Source organism: Drosophila takahashii, chromosome 3L (assembly GCF_030179915.1).
Source record: "Drosophila takahashii strain IR98-3 E-12201 chromosome 3L, DtakHiC1v2, whole genome shotgun sequence".
Taxonomy (NCBI): Eukaryota; Metazoa; Arthropoda; class Insecta; order Diptera; family Drosophilidae; genus Drosophila; species Drosophila takahashii.
The window spans coordinates 2,213,172-2,240,067 of NC_091680.1; the positions used below are offsets into that span (position 1 = coordinate 2,213,172).

General features: G+C 40.7%; 3 protein-coding genes across 5 annotated transcripts in view; 2 read left to right on the top strand and 1 right to left on the bottom strand.

Annotated features, from left to right (window-relative positions):
* Positions 1–22,298, top strand: part of LOC108055146 (serine-rich adhesin for platelets) — a 30,964-nt gene extending 8,666 nt beyond the window's left edge. The window contains exons 1-5 of one of the 2 annotated variants that reach the window (XM_070215890.1): positions 5,348–5,780; positions 13,313–18,160; positions 18,715–19,513; positions 20,123–21,535; positions 21,859–22,298. In XM_070215890.1, coding sequence (XP_070071991.1) covers positions 14,309–18,160; positions 18,715–19,513; positions 20,123–21,498 — 6,027 coding nt within the window. In that variant the 5' untranslated portion in view covers positions 5,348–5,780; positions 13,313–14,308 and the 3' untranslated portion in view covers positions 21,499–21,535; positions 21,859–22,298. Of the gene's footprint in view, positions 1–5,347; positions 5,781–13,312; positions 18,161–18,714; positions 19,514–20,122; positions 21,536–21,858 lie in introns of those variants that run through there. The other variant, XM_044394348.2, reaches the window with a different exon arrangement.
* Positions 22,299–22,336: 38 nt separating this feature from the next.
* LOC108055147 (TOX high mobility group box family member 4) lies at positions 22,337–24,471 on the bottom strand. 2 transcript variants are annotated; one of them, XM_017138383.3, is made up of 2 exons: positions 23,798–23,894; positions 22,337–23,726 (listed from the first exon to the last, which is right to left on the bottom strand). In XM_017138383.3, exons 1-2 carry the CDS (start codon positions 23,810–23,812, stop codon positions 23,091–23,093), a joined length of 651 nt encoding a protein of 216 aa, XP_016993872.2. In that variant the 5' UTR covers positions 23,813–23,894; the 3' UTR covers positions 22,337–23,090. The 2 variants fall into 2 exon arrangements, with proteins under 2 accessions (XP_016993872.2, XP_016993871.2); XM_017138382.3 differs by lacking the exon at positions 23,798–23,894 and adding an exon at positions 24,263–24,471 and having other exon boundaries at positions 22,342–23,726.
* A 373-nt stretch (positions 24,472–24,844) lies between these two features.
* On the top strand, positions 24,845–26,772 carry LOC108055169 (DNA ligase 1). The gene is made up of 3 exons (XM_070214436.1): positions 24,845–25,176; positions 25,236–25,389; positions 25,523–26,772. Exons 1-3 carry the CDS (start codon positions 24,955–24,957, stop codon positions 26,770–26,772), a joined length of 1,626 nt encoding a protein of 541 aa, XP_070070537.1. The 5' UTR covers positions 24,845–24,954.
* Positions 26,773–26,896: the final 124 nt, after the last annotated feature.

Genomic DNA, 26,896 nt, shown 5'->3' on the forward strand with positions numbered 1-26,896 from the left:
GTGTGTAATTTATTTATAAAGAAACCTCGCCATGTGTGGGTGATGCGCTGGCTAAACAAATTGTAAACAAATTGTAAAGCGCAGTTAACTTTTAGTGGGCCACACTTTACGGCCCATTTAAACTTTCTGGGAGTGTTTGCGGAACTGAAAATAAAGTTGGAAATTTACGTTCTCCCTTTTTTTATTCTTTTTGGGTACTAAGTTTGTTTTTTATTAACTTCTGTTAATGTCAGCAGTTTTAGTGGTAATTTTTGACAGTAAATTAGCATTATAAGCCATTCGAACAAATAAATCATTAGTTTCTCCATGCTAATTGATTGTTCTTAATGTCCAAATATTTGGTTTCTTTTTGTTTCCCATGGTTTTTGGTTAAGAACATTAGAAAATCAAGTCATATTAACTAATATTCGCTATCATTATAATATAAACCCATAACGTAACTAGTTTTGTTAAGATTAGAAAAGAACAAGAAAGATTGATGATTGTATCAATAAAACTGGTATACATACATTTGACATACAAAGAAACAGCTTTTAAGGTAAAGAATTTCATTTTTGTTTTTATATGACAGATACCGTTGTTTAATTTAGAAAATGAACTCATTGAGCTTCTGGAACTCAAAGAAATCTTACTAAATATTTGCACTTGATTGGCTCTATTAGTTTATGGTATTAGGGCATGCCCCTCTGACACTTATTTGCATATTCAAAATAACTGAATTTTTTTGTAGGATGACTCACCTTTTGCAGTGAACTCACCCTCAGTTAATACTGTTTTTTTTTGGTTGAAAGATGCGCCTCTACCGATGATGATTCAACCGAGTTCACAACAAACAGCAAACATCTGTTGTGTTTATTATAAATTATATTTATTGTGTTTACAATTGCGACGACTTTCGTTTGTAAATTGATGAAAAGTCGGTATGCAAATTATTTGCTGGCATATCAAACACAGCATTTTGCGCAATTAAAATAAGTGTAGTGGCTTTTTTTTTTTTTGCTGTGCCTTACCTTTGCGCAATAAAAGTTTATTAACATTTTGCACATTTGCCTAGCAACACCAACAACAATAATAAAAATAATGGAGTTAAAAAAAAAAAAAATAATAATAATAATGGTATAGTATACAAACGGTAGACGACCGCAAAAGTTGGTTAAGTTAGCTGTTGGATTTACGTACGTAACGGTACTTGAGCATGTTCAGTGTTGAATAATGATGGCGCATAAAAAATATAGAAAAAAAAAAATAAGAAAAAGCCATAGATTAACAAATGAGCAGACGCCGGTTTTTTTATCTTCTTTTTACCCATATGCAAATCTTGAGGCGGCCACGCCCACTGTCAGTTGCAATTTGAAAAAGCAAATTACGTGTCTTGGTTTCCTTGTCTGCTGGCCATATTCATATTCTCTCTCTCTCTGCCCATAAAATCATAAATTAAAGCCAAAGAAAAGTAAAATTGCAGAAACTAGTAATGAGCGACGACTTTATCTCTGATTTTGCATTAGAGTGCATAGTATAGAGTAGAGTAGAAAAGGTTTTTTGTAAACAGCAACTAAGGCTAAAACTTTAATCACAAACAATGGAAAATTTACAATATGGAAAGCTAAAGCGGGGAGTTGTGCTCTGCTCTCTGGCCTAATCTCTTCTTTCCCCCACTTTGCTTCTATCTCGGAGTTTTTCTTTTTTTTTTTATGTCGAGTGAGAGCGTTGGCCTGTGCCTATCAATGTGCTAAAAGCACTCAGACATAGTGCACTGTTAAAAAAGAATGGGTTCTTAGGAATTAGCTAGGGAAATTTGGAAAATCTAACAATAACTTTGGTACAAATAACATGTTTTTAAGGTATGGTAAATAGAGCTTGAACAATTATCGATATTTTCGATATGTTGAAAATATTGATTCTATAATATCGATGTTTAGAAGGGAAAACACAAATAAGATATCGAGAAATAGAAAACTTTCGAAATTTTTTTCAATCTCTAATTAAAATCCCACAATGAAAATTGCTTAATAAAAAAGGTGTTAATTTCATAGAGTAAATCAATTTCCTTGTAAGAATTATCGATTTTAAATAATTAGAAATAAATATTAAACCAAATCACTTGTAAAGGTGTCTAAAAGTATGCAATGAAAATCAACACAGTTTAAAAAAAACTTTTATAATAGATTTAAAATCTTCAATGCATTAAATAGCACCCTAGATTGTAATATACCTGCAATGTAACCCCCTTTTTCCCCCAGTGTGCTCTCGAAAAGCAAACGGCAGCAGATACAGATTCAGATAGAGCAGAATGGTTTCTGTATAACAATAGCTATTCAGCGCTTGGATCCGCTGGCGCTGCTGTCTAACTGCCACTGCGCTCTAATAATTATTTATAATAATTACTTTTTTTTGTGGCCCGCTGTTTTGGACATTAGCAGATCTTTTTCGGCGGCGGCGGTCTCTCTATATCTCTATCTCTGTCTCGGTTTCTATCGGGTTTAATAAATCTCGCGCTGCCAAAAGTGTTTCTCCGCCGATCGAAATCGACTGCCGCTGACCTTGGCGATTTGGTGGTTGGATTTTATAATGGCTATATTTTGACAGCCACAAATCGCTTGAAAACGCATTTCACTTGCACTGACCGAGAGACGTGCATTTCGATCGTAAATTATATGCGCTTACTATCGGACTGCCCCAAAAATATATATATTTTTTTGGCACGCACATGCAGCAGACACCCCAAGTAAAACGAAACCCCATCTGAAAGTCAAAAGGAAGAGGCCATAATACCGACATTAAATGCACCAACACACAACGCATTTGTCGTCGATCCTGACATTAAACATTTTCGCAGCCGACAATGTCAGAAAATGATGGCCGGCCGCAAAAATTACAAACTGCAGTAAAAGAAAACTAAAGTTTAGTATTTCACGAAACTGGAAATACACTTTCTTGAGAAATGATATTATATTAAACGCTGCATTATTAATTAAAACAGGTTGGGAGCAGCAGTAAGGCAAATTTATAGAATTGTAGACTTAATAACCAAAACCAATAAAACGATCATTGAACTTTTAAATAAGCTTAAATACTAACGAGATAAATAAAATTACTTACTTTACTGATAAATGACATTGAGGTGCTACCGAAATCTACAAATTACTATTCCGAATGAATTCTTTGAAATTTATTAGCTAAAATATATTGTTGCATACTTTTAGAGACTTTTATAAGAGATTTTTAAAATCCTAGTAAATAAATTTTAGGATCTACCAAAGCTTCAACTTTGTAAAACTGGTAAATTAAATCAAAAATCATACAGCTTTTTGAATTTGCATGCATGATAAAAATGGGACACTAATCTTCTTTTTTCCTCCTGAGAGATGTCTCAATTTACATTGAAATCAAATCTCATTATGGATTCATTATTCCCTGCTCGTAAAAGAGAATATCTTACACGAAAAAGCGGCACCAGCTTGCACTTTTGTGCATCTTCTGGGTTTTTCTTTTTCAGTTTTTCTTTTTTTTAATTTTTGGGGGCTGTGCCATGTGCATATGGCTTGTGTGAATATAGTGTCGTTTTTGCTTTGTCGCCTCGAGGTCATAAATATTTCGTTTTCGTTTCGTTTTGAAAATAAAAATTTACTTCTGCAAAATAAACTTTTTGTCAGACTCTTTGTTCGTGGAATTTTGTTGTGCCTGGGCCAAAATTTGCATATCAACAGAGAGTGAGTTTTGGGTTTGAGTATTCGTTTCTTCTTCATGTATTTAATGGGCCCAAAGACAGTGCGCGACATGTGCTTAGGTCAGGGAAGTATTTGAACTCTTTATTTGCGTAACTCACCTTTTTTTCTCGTTTTTCTGGCCATTTGAAATGTTAATGAGCAATTGTGGCCAGAATGGAGAGCACGTTCCAAAAACGCTTCTCGTTTTTGTTGGCCAACTTGCGTGGAACTGCCATTAAATTGTGATTTATGCTTACAACAAAAGCGGCGGAATGCTTTGTTAATAATATCGCTGCCTGCTGCCAGAAATTGTGGCTGTTCTTTCTGGTTTCCTGATATTTTGTGTAATCAACGTGCATTGAACTTTCGCACATCCATCGCCTTTTCGCTTTGTATATATCTCGTCGGGCCTACGAAACTGAAATTGAGGCAGGTCGCTCTTTTTACGGCCAAATTAGCCTTTCATATCAGGTGGAACGACATGAACGACATTCACCCACTCGCAGAAACCATTTTTAGACCACTAAATTCATGGAAATCTATATAATTAGGATGATACAATGATCTAAGATCTTAGTAATAAATAAATAATAATTTGTATACACGATCTATCGCTAAAACCTTTTATGTCTTATTAATAAACCATCATATGGTTCATATTTCAAACCACCGACATGATATTATACCGTGTAAAGTTTCTATTTAGCAAAATTTGCATATGTTTATACAATCCTTAGCTTATGGAAATTTCTTATCTCAACAAAATGTTTATTTAACTGGCATTTGTTAAACAGATATTTGATATGTTTTTGGCTGGGCATACACACATGTTCCAAGTATTTGGTTCTCACATTTCAACTAATATCCCATATTTTCAGGTATTATATCTAAAACTTCACACCCCTTTAATGTTTGTACCTTGTACATTGGTACTCAAACGATATGTAAGCCTTTTTTAAGATTTATGTTATGCGAACTTTATTTTAAACAAAATGCTTGTTTACAAAACACTTGCTAAAACGCCATTTGATATGTTTTTGCATTTGCTATTTCGTTAGATTAAAGCCGACAAGTGTTTATTTTTCATATCTTGTAAATTGATACTTCGGATTGGGTTTACTTGAAATGCAAACTTTAAGTTTATTTATTTAACTGAAGGTATCTATTGTCTAGTCGATTTTTTAGGATTAAGATTGAAAAGATAACAAAAGTGTAATTGGAATATTACATTATATTAATTTAAATTATTTTTTTTCTGTGCATTAGCGGCTTTTTGTTTACTATTTGCCTTAGACACATCCAGTGCTTTATTATTTAAAAAAAACATACAAATTTGCATAAAGTTTCTCACGCCGGCATCCACCCCCACCCCCAACCTACCACCACTCCCAATAAACACTCTCACTCACTTGCAGCAGCCCACTCTTCTCTCCGCCTCTCCTTTCCCCCCACACTCTCACTCAAATACTGCACTTAGCATCACACTCTTCTCCTCCACTCTCGCTGCGTCCCACTCGCACTTATTGGCTGGAGCTCGTTCGAGAGAGAGACAGACCCCCACTCACGCTCTCTCTTTTGTGGAGCCTGCTGTCGCTCACTCAGAATGGTTTTTTCGGCTCAGTGTGGTTTTAGCTGCGCTCGCGAGCCATACGAAGAAATATTTTGTTTAAATGTTGTATTTTTGTAAAATATTTATTCGACGCGTCATTGCCGCGCGCGTTGCTATAAAACAAAATAGACCGTAAATTAGGGTTTTCAAAAGTTCGATCGCCTACTTTTGCCGCTCTCTCCCATTCCGTTGTACCGCCATTCAACGAATTTCGAGACACGGCGGCAAGCAAATTTGATTAGCAGCTATCAAAATTGTATTTTTCGCGGTTCGACGTGTCGGCATTTAATCAGCAATTCATTTCGCTGTTTCCAATAATTGGGCAAAATCTCAAGGCCCCAAACGAAAACTTCCGTTTCGTCACTCTATAAAAGGTGGTCATCGTAAAAAGAATAATAAAATCACAAACAAAACCAAAAACAGTGCTAATAAATGTGTAACAAACGTGTATGCAAATATATTCTGTAAGTTTCCTAAGCGTGTGGGCATATAGCCTATAAAATACTATACAATACCCGTGTGAACACATTCCAATCGAATGGGATCTGTAAAATATATTGTAAAAGTGGTCATACCAAGGAAAAATATAAATTTGATGGTCGAAATTGATAAAACAAACCAATATAGTCGAAAAAAAAATATTGTTCTTTAAAAGTTCGCAAATTATAGATTATTAAGAACAGTCTTTATAGTTTTTAAATAATATTAAAAGCTGTACAAAGAAGCAAAACACACAATTTTGTAGGATTTGACAAATCATGCGAGCAGATTTCATTAAAAACGGTTCTATAAACTTGTGCATGTGGAATATTATAAAAAAAGAAATAAAACCTATGGCTCTTACAGTGTAAATATTTTTTATTAGGACAGTAAAGGTTCAGCGCACCTTGAAAATCGGATATTAAACTATCTTTTAGATTAGATTATACATATTAAAAGTTATTTATTGAAGATCTTTACTACCATTTTGTGAAAAAAGTTTCAAAAAGATAATACAGTACATACCTCAGGTAATGATTTACCCTCCACAACCATATTCACATTCCCCACATTGGTACATCACACAGCTGTGCTTAATGCTTTCACAGTTGGCTTGACTTTAGCTTTGGTTTTAGCCTCAGTTTTAGCTTTGGCCCGACTTGGGCTCGTTTTTTGTTTGAGAGATCTGTTGACTGGTCTCGATTTTTCGGTTTCGTCTCATTTGATTTCAAGGGCCTCACATTTTGACGCCTGATTGAGTTACAACCGGCGCCCCACCGCTCGTAAATCAATTTTTAGAGCCCCTTTTGCTGTACAGTAAGTTGCCAATTACAGGGGAAACTCGATAAGATGAATTCTGTAAAAAAGGCTTAACATATAAAAGTTATGAAGACAAAGTTATGATATTTCTATCATTTGTTATTTTAATATTTGAATGTGGAGTAAAGTTTAACTTAAGGATACTTTACTATACCATTGATTTCTTTATAATTGATAAATATATTTTAATATTTTGTGAATACTTTAATCTATAATACAATACATTCATTATAGAATATTTTGTGATAGTTTCACTTAAGGATACCGTACTGTATTATATTACACCGTCGGCCTCTTTGCACTCTGCGTGATCTTTAATTATGAATTAAGCGCAACTGCGTGGAAGGCTCCCACAATTAGCGTATGGAAATGATTTGCATGTCGTCGGGTTGGGAATTCATATCGTCTCATTTCACTTCCTTCTCATTTCAAAGGTCAAACTCAAGTCAATGCCAGGCCGAGTCTGCTAATTAACTGGCTGGTTGCACTGGCGAGGCGCCTCTAAAAGTACACTGTAATTGCACTTTATTTGTTTTTTTTTAATGACTCCTGCTCGTTCGGCTAAAGACATCAAAAAATCACAAAAATCGCCGGCAACTTCAGCTCAACTCAACGCTGATGCTAATTTAAATTTTGATTTATTATCACGTTCGCCTGCAAGTCTTTTTTCGAAGTCAGGGTCACTTCCCCTTTTGTTGGTTTCCCTCCTACAAGTACTAAAATCCACTCCCTTTGGTAACTTTGCCTTGTAATGAGTTGGATTTTCTGGCGCCCGATAGAAATCAGTTGTAATGGCGTGCAGTGTCCTTCAAAAGCGACCAAACAGTGGGGTGTGCACTGGGAAAAATAGTTAAGTATTTGTGCTAACAAAAAAGTTTTTCTAAGGAGTTGTGGGAAAAGTATCATTTAACTTTGCCATAAAATAAAGAATAAAAGATAAAAATAAATATTATTAAATTAATTCCTTATTAAACTACTTCCTCTTAAAAATGAAAATTTGATGTAGGATTTTCTCTATAAAGACAAGTTTTTTAAGAAAGTACCTTTTATTTTAAAAGCTTTTTTATTTATTTAGAAATCTTTTCATTTTATTTTATTTTAAGCGGTCCATATTATTTATTATTACAATTATTTTTCAAACATGTTCCTGTCTTTTTAATTTTTTTTTTTAATTTAATCCACTTTTATTTTCTTTCTTTTTAAAGTTTATGTTCCACATTTTCTCTGCATAGTAAACAGAAGAGCTTGGCTTTTAAATCAGTGCCATTACTGACCTCGCAACCGCTTTTCAGAGCTCTCTTGCCTTTTGGCCCGGCTAAGTGCAGTAATTCGTTGGTCGGGTTGAATGTTGGTTGACTGAAGAAGACCCACATGCAGTGGTTTTCTGTGGTTGCCAGTGGCCAAGCCACCCAGGCACCCACAAGTTACAGAGCTACGAACTACAGACCATCCATAAAACATTCGTGGCCAGTGGTCAGAGTCGGCAGACAACGCCTCAATTCGGTTTGTTGGTTTCTGGGCCGCAGACGAAAGTGAATTCTATATACTTAGTAGTAGTTTTCCCTTCTGGTTTCCACTACTCACTGCACACGCAAGGTTTAAATTGTGTTTCTATTTTATTTTCCGCTCATCAACTGGCTAGAAAAGAGAAAAAACGGGGAAAAAACAAAAGCCGGCAAACGATTGTCCATGCATGGCGCACATAATTGGCCCAAACGCCAAATCGACAACGCATTGTTTTGGTTTTTGAGGCTAGTGATGTTAGCGTGACGAGCTGCAATCCTTTCGAGGTAAACACCTTCGGTTTTATGGCACTTTCGAGCAAGGTCTTTCACTATTTATAGGGTGTAGCGGATAATGGTCCTTTGGTTACCTTCGATTAAAGGTTGTATCAGTATCTTTAGGCTGGTATAGATCTGGTAATTAAGTTTATACTATTGTGAATGGTAGTGAAAAAATGTGGTCTGTATTGATTTTCGATTAATGCTAGATTATATCAAGCTTTTAGCTATTTTTAGGTTAACTATCTTTTTGTAACCAAATGTTATATCATTTACCATATATTCATGTTTTTTCGAATACTTTAACGTATTTTATTAGCTAATTTTGAGTTTATGTTAAAGGTTTCCGTTTTCCTAATCATTTCTTTAGTTATTTGGAAAGTATTTGATTTATTTCACGGACATTTACCTTGATATTCCCAATTATTTTAAGATTATGGCTAAATTTAGCTTCGTTTTTTAACCTCCTATAAATAATGGCCCGTAAATATTGGCCATCTAAATAATGATTGATATTAAACCTCTTTTTCCCCGTATTTCGTTACAAATTAATGTTCAAGCCTAATCCCAGCCTTTTACCTCGTATTTAGTTACCGATTAATGTTCGCAGCTGGTCTTTATTTTCTCGAATATTTTATTGATTTTTGATTGCGATATTATGCAAACTGGAGTCGCTGGCTCACATCTCTAAAATATAGATACCATATGCCTGCAGGCTCCCATCATTTGGCGGACAATTTGTTCAGCAATTTGTGAGTGCTCGTCGGATACTCGTCGCTATTATATTGGCTTTCATATGGCGGATAGCTCCATCGATTTGCAAATCATCGCGCGATCGTCGAACCTCTCCACTTGAGACCCGCCCAACAAAACGCTCTTGCCTCCTATAAACGCAGGCCATTATGATTATTATTCCTTTCTTTTTTTTCTATTTTCGCTTTATTATTATTTTTTTTTTTACATATTTTTCTATCAAAGCGATTGCTGGCAACAATGTATTCCCCTTTATAAACTTATCGTTTGTCACTTGGCTCTATCTATCTTTGGTATCTCTACTCCATCGGATCCACTCGAGTGGTGCGGCGACTGGTTTCGGGTGGTTGGATGTTTGAATGTTCGGATGTCGGTGGTTGATGGTTGGGAATAAATAGTGTTAAAGCCACAGCCATTGAAATTCACAACACACACTCCCCGGCGAAGCTGTCTGTCGCTTTGTTTCTAATAAATAAACTAAAAACAAAACAAAATAGAAAAGAAAAGAATATTTTATTAAGGAAATAATAAAAGGGAAAAATGTTTTGGTTCTATAAAATAATGGAAACTGGTCATTTGTGGTCTCTAATCTATAGAAATTTGTATTAAAAGGAATAAATAGGTTTTACAAAATATATAAGATTACACATACCTCAAGTTAATAAATAATCTAAAGGGTGCAAATAGTTTTATGGTGAATAATACGGCTAAAATGACTATTTAAATGCTGGGAAACATATAAATAAAATAAAATATAATAAACAAATATCATTTATATTTACACTGCTCTATCCTCTCCCCATAAATACCTTTAAATACCTCACCTTCCCAACTTTCGCTTGTAAAAACGTTTCCCTAAGCTCTCCCCACATGTTCTTGGCCTCGGGTGCCAATTATATCGTATATCTTTGACAGTCTTCTCGTGTTTTGACTCTAAACTCCAGAGATCTGCTGCCCACACGTCCTTATGGGCCGCATTGTTTGGCTTTCGTTGGTTTATTTTCAATTTCCTATGTATAGTATGCAATGCAAAGCGAACATAAACAAGTAAACCCCTCTCTTATACAACCTATAAATTTACATGATCATATATTGGCTTTTGGCGTTGGCTTTGGCTTTGGGCTACGGGTCGTCATCAAACTTGTCGTCATCGTCAACTTGTTACGCCCATATTTGGCAACAGATTCAAATCAGCCAGCCACTCGACCGTCTCTCGATCATTTTATTTTATTTTATTTCACTTTATTAACTTTATCGACAGTTTATATCTTGCTTGGACTTGGTCCGTCTGTCTAGTGGCTGGTGGCGTTTGGTTCTAAGCCTTCGGCACACTGAGTATTACTCATTGGCGACCTTTGTTTGGTATCTGCCTGGCGATAAATGGGTTCTATATTAAAATCGTATATAGAAATGTGAGTAGAATCTACGGGGTTAAGTAATGTGAGGTTCATTCAACACGATGTGGGCGGTTCTCGATAATTTACAATACGATGGGATAGTTATTTAGAGATCTCCATAAACACATTCCATAAATATTTAGATTTTCCTTGAATATAACACTGATTTCCAACTAAAGGTGGTGATAGGGTTAATTTTTATGATCTATTGCAACCCAATAAAATCATTCCTTATACAATTTTCACAATTAAACAATCATTAATCGTAAAGAAAATGGTCTATAGATTTCCGCAATAAAAGCTATGATTTAAAAGTCATACTTCAATGGCTTTGCCATCGTTTAATGTTCAAAGTATACTTATTATCTATTTAATTACATGAATTTCGTGTAGAATATTAAGTAAACCAACATTTGCCATAAATGGAGAACTTTATGCATGGATCAAGGGGTCTATAAGAAAAGCTGGGGAAAAAGTGAAGTCATACCTGAGCGCAGAGAACGTGCAATTATCGAGTTACAAGTGAATTTGTTTTTATTTTTCCGTTTTCCTTCTGCTGATTATGGAGCTTGTTTCATGAATATCGCCGAGTGAGCCATAAATTACATAATTGCACTACGTTTAACTGGTGGATACTGCAACTGTTGGCGATATCTGCAATCGGTGGCCTTTGTTCTCAGTTCACAAGGTTGAATGAACTTCAATTTTATCAGACTCGGGCTTCGGCTTACAAAATACCCAAGATATGATCTGGCAATGTGTAACGATCGATATTTGCCAGCTGATTGATTTACTATATGGTATATGGTTCGCAAGCCAAGTCTCTTTGTTTGCCTTCCAGACAGACGGACTTGCACACACGATTTGCATGATCAACCACTTGATAGAGTATGGAGCTTATTAATTTTCATGTTCAACGATTTGTTGTGCTGCTGTTGGATCGCTGGATCGAATGTTCAAGTTGTGTCTTTGTATGCAAATTCCAGTTTATAGATAGATTTATAAAATATGCACTTTGCCCGTCGTGGCTAAGAGATTTTCCTTGTTTACAATAATATTACATTATTCTTTCCATTTTGTTAAAGTGTCATATAAGGAAATGCAAATATAAATCTTAAGAGAATAAAAATCTATTCATTTCGATTTGTACAAGCTTTCAAAGTGGTATTTAAAAGCAATCAATATGCTTAAGAATTCGCGAAAATATTTTTCAACTGTCAAACTACAAATCAAGAAAAAACGTAAAGAATTTGCGGATTTCTTTTAAATACTTTCTATAAATCCAGAATCCTAAAGAATTCACGGATTTCTTAAACCTATTTTATTTACAAATAAACCCTTCCCAGATTCACTTTTAAAATAATTTCCCATGCCTCAAGTGTGTAAGTCTTTGCCAAGGTGTCAAATGAAGCGTGTTTTATTTTTAACAAATAAACTTTACCTTTTTCTGTCAACTCTCGGTGAACTGTGCAAATATTTGGGCTGGGCAAACATTCTTAAATATACTTATTGTTTACGCGTAAGTTCGCTGAAATGCCCAAGGCGTTTTCCCCCGCAAACTGTGCAAACAGCGAAAGCCTTCTGAGGTTTGCGTTTTCAGTCGACTAATTCATTCCGCTGCCCTCAACATATTCCCCATTACCCATTACCATTATTATTTCCCTGTATTGAATTTCAAACGCAGCGCCATCGCTTTTTTTTGTTTTTGCATGCACTTTTGCTTCCGAGATAACAAATTGGAATGGAAATTGAAATTCTAGATGTTTGTTTGAAAAACTGAAAAAGGAAGCTACAATAATGGCGAGGGTCAAGCTTTTGTGTTATTCTAGCCTGCGGCTTGTGGGTGGTTTTGATGGGTGGTTGTCAGTTCGGGAGGTGCTATATATTTCTATATGATGTATCCAATGGGGTAAAGCTGGGAGCTTGAAGCCTTTGTACACCTGATTTTGTTAGAGATTCCGGTGGGTGCGACGCTTTGACGTCAAACTGATTTGCATTTAAACAGACGGATATTTTTGGTTTTTGTTTTATTTTCGATTATCCAGAAAGCCATCGACAAGTGATTATAGCTGGAAACTTGATATTGAATTTCTTTAGATAATTAAAAAAGATAAGATAACAAATAAGCGATTTACTTGAAAATGGTTGGCAATTTAAACATGGTTTAAATGTTACATGTATTAATCCGCATTATACAAAAATTTAATAAAGTTTTACATATAGTAAGAAAATATATTCTAAGCTAATCAAAAATTTAAGTTTAATAAGTATTGAAAAATATAATCTTTAAACAAATTTTAATCTACAGTAATTTAAATAAATTAGTGTGTAATTCGCATACTTGTATTATTTTTCAAAAATTGAAATGAAAAAACGTTTTTCAAGCAATTTGTTAAAAATTACCTTTGATTTCTTTTAATTATTTCAACATTATTTAATCAAAACCCGATAATCTCCCGTTTTTGAAAAGGCAGCAATCTGTTCTTGTCATCGCTGAAAATTGACATTAATCAGAAAATTTAGCAATGAGTTATTCATTTCCTGTTTGGATGCGTCAACGCATTGCTTAATGAGACTTAAGTTTTAAATAATTGCCAACACGAAAATGATAAAAAAAAACGGTTTAATGCATTTATAAAAACTGCTTGCAATAAAGCTAAGCAAATGTAATAATTTTTGTGTGCTGTGTATTTGTATATGTATAAATATGTACTTGTGGTTCCGTGTGAAGTAATTCATGTATTTTTTCTCTCTTATTTTTTGCAGTTTAATTGTGCAACAACAACAACAACAAGAAAAACAACAATAGTAGCAGAGCAGCGGAGTCTCAACAATTGGCACAATTGGCGATAAATCAGCTGAAGAAGAAGAAGAAGGAGAAGCAGTGTGAACTTTCAGCAAACGCAGCGGAAAAACACAAACAAACGAAAAAAAAATCAAATAATAGCGGTGCATGTGTGAAAAGGGAAAACGAATAAATCTACGAACAACGAACTGCAGGCGAGAGCGAGATAGCAATAGCAGTCTCATTAGCATTTCCAACGCGGGGGAGTAAAAGTGCATTCTCTTAAAGAGAGATAAGCAAGCAGTTGGAAGTGGAGTTGAAGAGAAAAAGGAGTAACTAGAAAGGAGTTAAAGCAGTTTGAAGAGAAAAACTGGAGTTCAGAAAAGCAGTAACTGAAATCAAATGAAGCAGTAGTTCCAATAAGAAGTAGGAACTTAAGAGAAAAAGGAGTAATTGGAATAAAAGCAAGCAGTGAATTTTAAGAGAAAAAGGATTAACTGGAATTTAAGAGAAAAAAGGAGTAACTGGAATTTAAGAGAAATAACGAGTAACTGGAAATTAAGAGAAAAGAGGAATAACTGGAAATTAAGAGAAAAGGATTCCACAGACAATTAAAGAGAAAGAAAGCAGTGCAATTAGCGAGTATCGATTTCGCAATTTTACATTCATCGCTATTTGCCATTTTTCTTTGCCCACTTTAGTTGGCAACCGTTGACAGTTGGCAGCTGCAGCGGGTGGCGCGCGGAGGCGGGGCCATCAGCATGTGGCCCTAGACAAAAGCAACAACCATAAAAAACAAGAAAAAACAGTGCAAAAAAAGAGGAGAGGAACCACTTGGCATTCAGGCAGCGAAGCATAACCATTCGGTTGGTTTAAGACCGGAAAAGCGTCGATGAGTTGAGTGGAGTTCCACTTAACCACCCTTTTTGACCCTAAACAACAACCTAAACCAAACCCCTCCGAATTCCGTCCCCGCAATGGATGCATCGCCCCTGTCGCCGGAACAGGCTGCTCCTTCCATCTTGGCCACCGGCAGGTCATTGGACCAGCAGGTGGACGCCAGTTCGCCCAACCACTCGAACTACTCGAATCTCACCAACAGCAGTAGCAGTGGGAGCAGCAGTCCCTCTGCCTGCGCCTCCTCCTCGTCTTCCTCTTCGTCGGCTCCTCAATATAGTGCGGATATACGAGCGGCACTGCAGCCTAATCCTCACCAGCAACAGAGGGGATCTTCGGGATCAGGATCGGGTTCAGCCAAGACCTGCGAGCTGGATTTGGCCGAGGAGAGGGACACATTCTCCCCCATCTCCAGTCCAGATTGCAACGGAGCTGCTGCTGCTGTAGTCGTCCTGCCCTCCACTTCCTCCTCCTCAGGTGGAGTAGCCTCTTTGGACAACAAGATCTACGAGGGAGGCAGTGGCAAAGTGAAGCCGCCTTCCAAGGAGGAGAAACAGCGTCAAAACGAGGAGATTGTCTGCATGGAAACCTCGACTGTTTCCACAGAAACTGGCTCCTGGGAGTCCATGTATCCAGAGGCCAACGTAGCTCCTCCAGAGGAAACAGAGGATCAAGAAGAAACCTCTTCTGTTTTCAAAGGAATCACAGCTAGCTCTTTGCTAAGGGATCTGGAAAAGCGGGATCAACCTTTGTCCACCTCGGGCACAAGTGCCTGTTTCATAGACGCCTCTTCTCTGCGAGACGAGGATGAGGTGCTGTCCTTTCCCAGCCTAGATGGACATAATCAGGAGGAGGAGGTGAATGGCGAGGAGGAGGAGGAGGTAGAACCTTCGCCCACAGAGCAGCTAGAGCAGTTTCACAAGTCCTTTGCCAGGTGCAAAGGTGTGAGATTAAGTCAGAAGAAGGAGGAGGAGGAGGAAGATCCCCCGGAGGAACCCCCGGCTCCTCCCATTTCCGCACCCTATAGCTTCCAGCACAATGCCCAGCACTTTAGTGTGCTTCCTTTAGGCAGCAGTCCCAAGTTCACCCAGCATCATCCTCACCAGAGTCACCATCCCGATCTCAGCTACACCACGGACTACTCCTCCAGCAGCCCGGCACCGAGTCTCGTTTGGTCAGAGCAGGGCAGGAATCACCAGAATGGCGGAGGAGGTGCCTCCTCTTCCACGCCGCACAACTCAATGGTGCATATAGAACCCGCTTCGGTTGGGAGTAACAACTCCTCCATTCACAGGGATTACACGTTATCCTCTTCTCTCTCGCATCATAGGGATTCGGGTGCCTATTGCAGTGATGCCACCGATTCACCACTGCCTTTGCCAAGAACCCCGAAGAGGAGTTCCAAGTTTGATGAGGCCAATCCCATTGTTTCGGGCGGAGCTTCTATCGAGGATTTCCGGGAGAAACAGTGCGAGAGTCCGAGCATCAAGCGGCGCACAGACACGTGTCCCATTGTCTCGGGGGGATTTGTGTCCCTGGACTTTGCGACCACTCGCCCGCTGGCGGATGAGGATGATGACCAGGAGGAGGAGGAGGATGCCGAGATAGCGGGAGTGGAGATGCGAGTGAAAACGGGAAATCCCCAGAGGAAACCCATCGCTGGGATAGCCTCCTGGGTGGTGGACATGAGTGACTGTCGGCCGGAGCGAAGGAGGAGCACCAGCAGCACCACCTCCAGTTTCCGCGAGAGATCCGATTCGAATAGTTCGCACAAGAGCGGCTGTGGCTTCTATGTTTCGCTGGATGACATGGACAGGAAGCCTCCTGCCAGTCAGGATCTCCAACCAAAAACAGTGGCTCCTCCATCGCAGCTAAGTAAATCCTATACGGCAACCAAGTCGGCTGGTTTCTTTGTGGATCTTTCGCAGAGTGATAAAGATGCAGAGCAGGCTAAACCCAAGGATCAGGAGGTGATTCAAGCAGAGGAGCCACCCAAGAATATATTCAGCATGTTCATAGATTTCGGGGAGCAGAAAACCCCCCGTTCCAATGGCAGAAAGGAACCTTTGAGTTTGGCTCAGCGGTTATCCAGTTCCCTGAGCTCATCGGCTTCCCGGAGAGGAGGAGGCGACACCTCGGAGGTGATGAAATCCAGCGCCAGTTCCACGGAAACCCTGATGGCCAAGAGTGCCAATCAAAAGGATATCTCATCAGCAGGAGAGAGCAAATCCCTGGACTACAGATGCAATTTGGAACCCCCTCTCACAGTGGCTGCACTGCGTCGTCTTTCGCAGCAGCACCGCCAGCAGACGGATCCTTCAAAGCGTCACAGTTGGGGCAGCAATGGTCAGCCGGAGCAGCCGGGCAACGATTGCAAGCGTTCCATCAGCCTGACAGCCAATGGAGCAACGGATTCAGCGGGCGCAGGTCTAATGAGCATCATTGATAAGCTACCTATAATCTCCAAGGCTTCCTCCTTGTCAATAGATAGCTCTGTCTCCCCCTACGACGACTTTAGTGGCTCTAATCCTGGTCTAAGTAGCTGTTCGGAGGAGGAGCAGCCTGGTCAGGTGCAGGGAAGGATCAAGAAGCGGCGGAGGGATGTGCAGATCAATGAAACCTATGACAAATCCAGTTTGGCCTCCGTAACCGAGGGCATTCTCTCCAAGGATCTCTCGCCCGCTTCCAACACGGATACAGATGATCTCACCTTCCAGCAGGACGAGCAAATGGCCAAGGAGCAGGCTGAGCTAGTAACTATTCCCCTGCAGCTAAGCAGCAGCTCCAATCGCACGAGCAGTGTGATGGAGACCATCATCGAGGCCAAGGAGACGGCTTCACCAAAGAAGCAGGTTACTCTGAGTAATGGCCACACCATGGAATCCCTGCATGCCACCATTGAGAAGCAGAAGCAACTTTTAGAGACGGTAAATGAGCATGGTGAGCAGCAGCAGCCGGCGGCCCAATCAATCCCCTCCAGCTTTGTCAAGCTCTCCGACATGGATAAGCCCGTGAAGCATGATCTCCAATCCCCGGATTCCATGAGCAAGAGCGTGGGCAATAACCACAGGAGTTCACAGTTGGGTCAGCGGCTCTACAGGGATGAGAATCGGGCGCGTCCTCACTCCTGGGCCATGACCAGATCCACGGGAAATACGCTGCAGAACTTCACCAACTCGGTGGACAACATAAGGAGTCTCTCGCGGCTGTTTCCCAACTTCTCCAAGGAGTTCTCCAACTCGCTGCCCAATGGAATGACCTTGGAGCAGGTCCAGAGTCACCAACAGGTGGACTACATCCAAACGGATCTCTCGGCGGACTCGAGCCTCGCCTCCAGTTTCAGTCGCTCGGGCATGGATGAATCCTCGCTGAGCTGCCGGCAGCCCAGGCGACTGGGTGAGGATCTGCTCAAGATGTTCCTGCAGGAAATAGCCACCGATATGCTAGTGGAGGTGCATGGTCGTCGCATTCGGGCGCACAAGTGCATCCTGCGGTCGCGTTGCCAGTACTTTGCCGCCATGCTGGCGGGTCACGGAGCCCAGAGTGTCGTCTCCCTGCAGGGCTACTCCTATGCGGCAGTGCACTTTGCCCTGTGTCACATCTACTCGGGTGCCTCGCATCCGCCGGACGGGATTAGTCTGATGGAGCTGGCCGCTCTGGCGGATCTACTCGGACTCGAGGGACTCAAGGAGGTCACTTCGCATGCGCTGAAGACGAACTACTGCCACAACTTCCATAAACCCTGCTCCGGATGCACAGATGGGATACTACAAGTCCTCCCGGTGGCCTTGAATCATGCCTTGGATGATTTGTACAGGAAGTGCCTGCGCTGGACGTGTCGTCACTACCTGAAGGTCTGGCCCACCAGGCAGTTTGCCCAGTTGCCGCCGGATATCTTGGGTCGCTGTCGCCAGCAGATCGTCGCTTATATGGTGGGTATCTAAAATTTGTAGCCCGTTACCCGTAGAGTAAGGGCCGTTTTCTCGTCCGTTTTTATATATTTAAAGTAAGGTTATAACAATAATTTCCCATATGATTTCAAGGTTTTAACCCTACTTTAAATTTAACAAACGGCCGTTTCCTCGGCCCTAAAAGTATGTAACAACTAAAAGGAAGCGTATCCCATAAAGTATATATATTCTTGATCAGATCTCGGAAACTACAAAAGCTAGAAGGTTGAGATTTCCCACACATATTCTTGGGCTTCCTACGTAGCGCAAGTTTATTTCAGCCGAGCGCCACGCCCCCTCTAACGCCCACACATTTAAAGATTTCCGAGAAGTATAAATGCAAATGTTTTGTATATTTATACCTATCGAAATGTAGAAGACTTTTTCAAATCGGACCATTCATTAAAAAGTTATGCGCAATCCAACATATTGTATATATCCATCTCCCTCGCACTCCCTTTAGCTGAGTGACGGGTATTAGATAGCGTTCTCCCTTATTTTATCTTTATATTAACCTCTTATAAATTTTCTTACAGACCTCTGAAACTGTGCTGGACACGGTGCTCGACTGCGACCATTTGTTGGCCCAACTTTCGGCCTATCGCTGGGGCCACGTCTGCGAGCAGCTCGTCCGCGAAATCCTGGAGGCCGCCTACGCCTATGTGGGTGACCACTTTGCCAGCCTGATTGCCAGCGACTCCTTCCTCTCCCTCGGTCACGATCGCAGCCGGCACATTCCCCGCCTGGAGACGCTGCTCCTGCACACAGCTGCGGAGCTCACACCGGAGCAGGCCTGTCGTAGTTATCAGCGGGTAACCCGCTTGAACACGGTGCTCCAGGCGAAGGTTATCCACATGCCGGCTAGCCTGGGTCAATCGGAATTGGCGCGGGAACTGCAGGGTCTGCAGGAGGAGCAGTTGGACTGGCAACCTGAGTACATTCGCCTGGTGGGAGCTCTGGTCTACGCCGTGGAGCAGTGCCTCATCCGGCAGTGCTCAAGGGCCATGCGGGTGACCGCCTGGCAACGCATGGATCTGGAGCTGCGCAAGAAGATTCAAACGCTGGCGCGACTCACTGAACCGCTGGATATGAAGCGGCAGAACGGGAAGCCGGTGTCGAAGGCCTTCTCCTTTGGCGGCAGCACACGCAGCCAGGACCTCGTGCAGATCAAGCTGGCCATCCAGGCGCAGACGAAGCGTGCCCATGCCCAGGAGACGTTGCTCTACAAGGCCACGCAGACGCAGGAGGCAACTGGTGGTGGAGGAGTGGGTGTGGGTCATGTGCAGACTGCGGAGAGGGGAGTGCAGGCCAACCATGAGTCCCGCGAGGGAGGCAGTAAGTTTTATATTTGTCATTAGACCTCGGATTTTGCATATTTTCATATTTTTATTGGATAAAGATAGATCGATTCCGAAAACATTAAAGTTCGTTATTTTTTTTGCATAAAATGCATATGCATAAAACATAAAAAATATAAAATAAACTCAACTATTCAAGATTGACCATTTCATAGCCAACCTAATTTACCCAAAGAAAATTGTCTGTTCCCTTTCGTCATTTCTGAGATATGTAATTTTTCCCAAATTTAAGGAAACCCTATTTAAAATAGTGTTTATATTTCCAACAAGCAGACGAAAAGGGGGCAAAAATAGTAAAAGGTGCAGAATAGTTTATGGCCCTATCGGCCAAACTGCTCGTTTAAATTGCTCGCCGTGTTTCCTGAAGGTTCCTTAGAATACCAGAGAGCTGCATTAAAAATGTAAGCCTCCAGTTGTTCGCATATATTTCATATATTTCCGATATGCATTCGAATTTATTACATTTGAAAAATATGACACCTTCCTAGAAACTTGGAAAAAATCGGACCAAAAATAAATATGCAAAATCCGAGGTCTATTTGTCATACTTTGCAAACAATATCTAACTCTGTTTTTTCTTAACCAGGCAAACTGCTCAAATCCAACTCCCGCGCCTACGTGCCACATCGCGCCAGCTCCCAGGTGGCCTCGGAGCGCAACAGCTTGAATTTGCATAGACGCACACAGTCGGAGGCGCCGCCAGTGACGCACAAGAAGCCACAGGCTCCCTTAGCAGAACCCAAGAGTCTCCAAGGAAAGCCTACAGTGGTGACAGCAGCAAAACTTGGTGAAGTGCGTCCCCGTTACCTGGAGCCGCGTAAACCCAGGGCTGCGGCTACAAATGGCCATGGATCCGGACCCGTGCGCAGTGCCACCAGCTCGAGTATTCCCGCTAACGGAGGAGGCGCCCGGAAGGCGCCAGCCAAAAACCTGCACATCTCCTCCAGCGACAGCTCAAGGAACTCCAGTCCGGCGGCGCGAAGAGTGCAGAATGGCACGAGGTTAGGAAACAAATCCAGCAATCTCTCCATGGACAGCTTAGGATCGCCTGCGAGGCGGGCGAAGAGCAGCTCCCGGGGACCACAGACAGATAGATACTCCTCCGATCAGAACTCCCTGGCGGAGAGCATGAAGAGCTCTGTGATTACGAACAAAACGATCTCACACGAGTCGCTTTCGGGCAGCTCAAAGATGGCCAGGATTCAGCAGCTAAATGGTCATGCTAAGGGAGCTTCGCCGGGCAAAGTGAAGGCTACCCAAAGAGGATCCACCGTGGGCAACAAGTCAACGCGGCAGCTGAAGCAGCAGCACAATGCAATGGCCTCCAATGGATCGAGTCCCAGTTCGGTGCACACGACCAAGTCGGCAGCCAGTCGATTGTCTTCCGTTAGCAGCACGCTGTCTACAAGGGAACTCTTCAAGCAGCGCTCCATTTCAGTGCCAGCAGGAGGAGCTGCCGATGGAGCGCCCACTAAGGGACGCCACAGCTTCCTTTCAGCGAAATCCAGAGAAATTCTGGCCAAGCGGGCGGAGAAGAACAAGCTGCAGCAGCAGCAGCAACAGCAGCAGAAGCAAACCGAAGCTCCTCCGGCGGCTGAAGAGCGAGGATCGGTGCAACTCCGCTCCTCCGCCGGCCCCCTGCGCTCCTCCTCACATTCCGCCGTGTCCAGCATGCTGCAGCAGCACAATCTGCGCAACAGTCTGCCCTCCAACATTCCCACCAGGCGCCCAAATACCCTCCATCTCAAGAAGACCACAGCGGCGGCGAATGGAGTGGGTAAAACGGCAACCAATGGACTCTCGAATGGCAGCTACAAATCCGCCCAGGCGGTCAAACAGAAGCTGGACCTGCTCATCGATGCCCAGATGGAGCAGCGCGTGGAGTCGAAGCTCGAGAGATCCAGCACTTTCTGCAAGGATAGCGCTGATTTGGATATAAGTGAGCTGCAGATTGTGGAGTAATCTAGAGAAGAATGAGGAGCAAAAGCATCAATGTGGGGTGGGTATATCTATTAGGCATATAGAAACCAGGAACTGTAAATAATTACTTATATTATATTATCTATTATTATAATCGTTATTTGAGATTTTTATTTTAAAAAGACTAATGTAATATTTTGTTTTAAACGTCAAAAATAACGTTCTTTTTACTCTTCTTAACTTAACTTTTGTTTGTTCATTTCTATAAAGTGCATAAAAACCAGTAAAATTGTTGATTAAAAATTGTACAAATCTTAGTAGGCCTTTTAAAATAAAAATCTGAAATAACGATTATTTACGGTCCCTGATAGAAACCCTTTCTAATTTATTATACCTTTCCAGGTCGTATCAAATATGGCCCCCAACAGAAATACAGATGCCAACCCGAAACCAGAACCGTACACGTCCCATAAGGCAACACTAGTCAATAATCTAGCATGCAGCTGCCGTTGCAGTTTGGCGCATGAAACAAAACAAGCATTATACAATAACGATAATAACGAGATGATGTTACTACCTACCCACAGCAGACAACTAGCGCGATAATTAAATATTCGTTATACCCAGACAGCTGAAGCCGTTTAACCTAACCTACCACTCCGAAATATAATTATATTAGCCTATTGGGAAGTTGGATTGATTGTATGCAAAGCGGATAGACAAAAAAGATAACTGAAAATGAAAACAAGTATTTGGTGATATTATTTAGAGTGCGCTTTATGTTTACGTTAAATGCCAAGCGACTTGTGCTTATTATATAACCCGAACTCTCTACTCAAAGTACGATGCTCTACTATATGCTTTGTGCGCTTTGCAGGCTGCATTTAACATATTTTTCTCTCTCTGTATCTCTCTAACCCGCTTTATTGTCAAAGCCCGCCCAATATAACATTATAATATATACATTATCTGTATATATATGTGAGAAATGGGTTAAAAAACCAACTCTCTCTCTATAATATTTTAAGCTTGAACTTTTTTATACTGTTGTTTATTTAAACTCGTACTCTTAACAATGGCGCATTACTTCAGCAAGGCAACCAAGGAAACGTCGTCTTTAACAAATATTATTTTAAACGAATTAATTTATACATTTTAATTATTTGGTAAATATATAGAACGAGCGAAAGTGAATTTTTGTAAGCAACCGGCATTGATATATTGATAATGAAGTGCAAGAGTAATAAATGTGTGTATTTATTAAAAGTTACCATATAAAAAGAAGAGTTTTATTTACTGAGGGTGAGATGTGTGATTTAAAAAAGAATTTAACAAAGTTACTTGATTAAATGCAGTGACTAAATGATAGATATACTTTCTAAATGTTATTTCTTTTTTTTAGTATAATTCTGATCTATTTCTAATATGATTTATTGACTACAATTAACGTATCATACAAAGCGTGTCTCGCATTCATTCAGGCTCTCCACACAAATGCTAATTACAACCGAAACTGGGACTATATTGTATAGCTATCTGCCACTCAGTCTGTATATTATATATATTATATATATACGGCGCACGGCAGCGATTGTTGGCTAAAATCTAGGCTAAGCTAAGTGGTTACATGAGGGCTAGGACTTCATGGTGAGCACCCAGTCGTTGAAGACATTCCGGCAGTGGATGACCACGCACTCGTTGCTGCAGTACTCGTCCTCCCAGTCGGGATTGATGATGGCCGGCTTGTTGCACTGCTCCCGGGTGCATTTCTGCACGGTGGCCGCCTCGGTGAGCAGTTGTATTTGCTCGGGCGGAGCAGGCTGCTCTGGCTCCTCCACTTTGGGGGTAACTAAGGGTGGAGGGACTATCACCGACTGCTGGGGAACTACAGGTTCTGGTGGAGCCTCCGTTTCGGATAGCTGATGACGATAGTCCCGCATCAAACGCACATAGTCGCGCTTCTCCTGCTCGTGCCGCAAACTATAGACGGTCTTCTGCGTCTCATCGAGTGACTCCCACATGGTCTGCACAATCACCTGCATTTGCTCGAGGGAGCAGGCGGGATTCTGCTGCTTGATGGCGGTCACAGTGTCGCGGAAGAAGAGGGCAAAGGGCGCCAGGGGTTTCGGAGGTGCCTGTAACTGCTGCTGGTGCTCCGCTGGCTGAACCATGAGACTCTGCGATGCTCCTCCTCCACCATATGTGTCGCAATCCTCCTCGTCATCGTCGTCATTCAACATGGATTGATCCAGGCTAAGCATTCTCCGCGACTGCAAGAAACAAACAAAGGGCACACGGTTATTTCAATGATTTAGTGCTTGAAAACCCAGCGTGAGCTCACTAGAAACTTCTTCATCCCAATCGCAGAGTGAGCAACTAAACTATAATGTACAAATCGCTCGCCCAAGCTGAGTTCTGTGTGTGTGGGGAGGGGGGGCGTGGCCGTGGCGAGGGGCGGTATGTGTAGCCTGCGCTGCTGATTGTGCGACTGTGTGTGCGTGCTGTTTGCTGATAAGAAGCTGACGCGGCATTTGTGGACGTTCGCCCAAGCGATAACCCAAAAAGGGGGGAGGGGTGGGGGGTGTAATGGTTGGGGGAGCTCCTCCAGCTGGTCGCCAGCACATAGCAACAACAACAGCTACCGATTCCGATCTCTCTCGCTCATTATAAAACCATTACGGCCATCGATGCGCGGCAATTAAGGCGGGCGGTCGGTCGGCAAACCAAACCGATGGGCAGCCATTCCAGTTGGTTGCTCTGCTCCTCCGGTTGGGAGAGGGAACTTGGATGCACTGCCTCCACTTACTGATTGACTGGGACTCGGACTCTCCGACGGCGTGTCGTTCAGCTCAAACACATCGCCGAATGAGGGAGTGTGGAACTGATTCATGGCAACGACGGCTGGGCGACCTGGCCTCCTGCAATTCTCCCAGGCTTATTTACAAAAAATAATAATTAAACAATTTCCAGGCGTTTTTATTATCGTGTGGGATTAGTGTGACCGCAGGCGGGTATGGGCTAAAAGTTGGGGAGGTGCGTTTTACAACACTGCTTTTGGTTTTGCCATTGGAACTAGTTCGAAATAACTGTCATCAAATTATAATTAAAAGTGTTTTTCATTAAAAATTGCAATTGGTTGCCAATTTTCTTTTTTATTTATAATAAAAAAATCAATGAAACTTTTAAATTATTGATAAAAATTGCAAGTGTTTCCCAACTTGGGTTTTTTGATTGTAAATTAAAACCATTTTTTATTAAATTTAACATACATCATTTTTAACTTTTTAAAATTGTTTTAGGTAACAACAATTGACTAATGTTGTTTACAATTACCAATTAATAAAATACTAACTCGGTACTAGTTCAATACCGGTTCCGATTTTGAAGTACAGTTGCAACCACTCTGCTCAAAAGTCAAAGTTTTTATTAAATTAAGTTTAAATGCATACAAACTAGCGTAAAATTGTATTTTTTGGCCATAGACGGCAAAATTAACGTATGAGAAGGGTGAAAAACATGGCCTGGAGCAACAACGTCCGCTTATTTCTAAAGCTCTCGTCGCAACGTTGTCAGCTCCAAAACATGGGCTCAAAAACCGAGGATTCTGGAGTCCACAAACCGGGAATCTTTGAATCCGACGTCCTGGCGAGTACATCGAATTCCAGGCACATGGAGTGCTTGTTCGCCAAATGGATAACGGACAATAACTCGATTAATGGGGTAAGTCGATTAAGATGTGTACTTATGGCCAAAAGATTCCCTAACTGTCATTTTCGTAGACCTGGCAGCAGTTCTTCAAGGATTTAGTTAAGGATCAAATAAACACGGAAACAAACAATCCCAATTATCCCCATTTTAGGGATAGACCTAACAAAGTATTGACTTTACCGGAAAAGGTTTACTATGTCGGATCCACGGAGAACCATTCAGATAAGGGAATTATTTTTATACCCTTTTCTTTTTCTAGAGAAACAATATTATTTCCCTTTTAAATTAAAGTTACACATATCAATCATCTTATGAAAAAAATCCATTTAAGTTTTAAAATAATATATAATTTAATTACAGATGGATGCTTCATTGCCAGTTAAGAGGCCAGCAATCTCTCCTCCGGTACTGAAGGTTTCGTCTGACACTTTGGAATCCGACTTAAATGCTTGCGTAGTTCGTCCTCAAAAAGACGACATGGAAGTGCTTTCACTCTCGCCGGAAATCAGGACATCAGGAATATACGACTATAAAAAAATTAGTTGCAAAATGCCTGGTTCCGTATTAACAACCAAAGCAGTGGAAAATCCATTTTCAAAAAATATGACAAGGAGAATGTCCCAAAAGAAACCACCAAAGGAGCCTGAAAAATCTTTATCAACTGTGGACAAAAACTTGATGGCTTCAAGGAGATCTAGAAATTCCCGAAATAACTTTCAAAGGAAATACGGGTCCTTTGAAACATTCTTAAAATATTGGCAGCAAGCTTCTGCAAGGGATAAATGTAAACGGCATAATGGTCCAACTATGGTTGTTAAAAAACGTTCTCAAGGTTTTTGTAAACCAAATAAAACCGTGTACTTTAAAAATTATTACGAAAAGAGACTTAAACATGGAAGAAGAAAGATGCCCAAAACCATAAATAATCCAGAAATTAAAGTGCCTTCGAAACCGAAAGAGGAAAAACTGAAGGAACAGTTAGAACCAAATGATTACAATTCCAAATTTGATAAAATCAGATTAAAAACTTTCCCGATAAAAGATAAAAATAGCGCTATAAACAAACTTAAGGACGTTAATGACGCTTTGAAGTCCACTAAAACACCTGAAAAACAAACTTCAGATTCAGAGGAGAACAAAACCAACCGTACCCAAAAAAATAAAAGTGATACTTACGAGACCCTTGAAGAACTAATCGATGATATTGATGACAGCACCTTAAATGAGGATTCAACTGATACAATTCAGCCTGAAAAAGTAAAGGATGGCAGTGAAACATCAAACATCTTAAAAATTACCTTCAAAAAGAAACCTAAAGAATACAAAACTGCTCTTAGGGTTTTTAAACCTGAAGAAAATGTTGAGTCAAAAACAGTTGATAAACAAAAACCTGCTGTACAGCCGAACAAGCCTAAATTAAGTAAACCCATACCCGAAACTTTCAGACCTTTAAGGGTTTTCAATGCCGAACAGAAAGATTCCCCAGATGAAGATAAATCGTGGATATATTTGGATGAGTTAACAGTGAAAAGTCTGCAAAAACCCAATAGAGATACGAAGATAAGCAACTTGAAACTAAAAAGTTCAAAGACTCCTAAAGATATTTAATATTTGGGTGATCTCAAAAATAGTACCATCAAAAAACCTCTCAAAAACCATGAAGAATGAATCCAATAAAATCTCAGCATGTCTTGCTAAAAGTGACTTGCATGCCAGAAATGAAGTTTTGAAC

Excerpts from the sequence above, each read along its gene's own strand:
- LOC108055147 (XM_017138382.3), bottom strand. The coding sequence starts at position 24,346 with ATGAATCAGTTCCACACTCCCTCATTCGGCGATGTGTTTGAGCTGAAC. Across the intron at positions 23,727-24,262 it reads GTCCGAGTCCCAGTCAATCA|TCGCGGAGAATGCTTAGCCT; the intron begins GTAAGTGGAGGC and ends TGTTTCTTGCAG.
- LOC108055169 (XM_070214436.1), top strand. The coding sequence starts at position 24,955 with ATGAGAAGGGTGAAAAACATGGCCTGGAGCAACAACGTCCGCTTATTT. Across the intron at positions 25,177-25,235 it reads ACAATAACTCGATTAATGGG|ACCTGGCAGCAGTTCTTCAA; the intron begins GTAAGTCGATTA and ends TCATTTTCGTAG. Across the intron at positions 25,390-25,522 it reads CACGGAGAACCATTCAGATA|AGATGGATGCTTCATTGCCA; the intron begins AGGGAATTATTT and ends TAATTTAATTAC.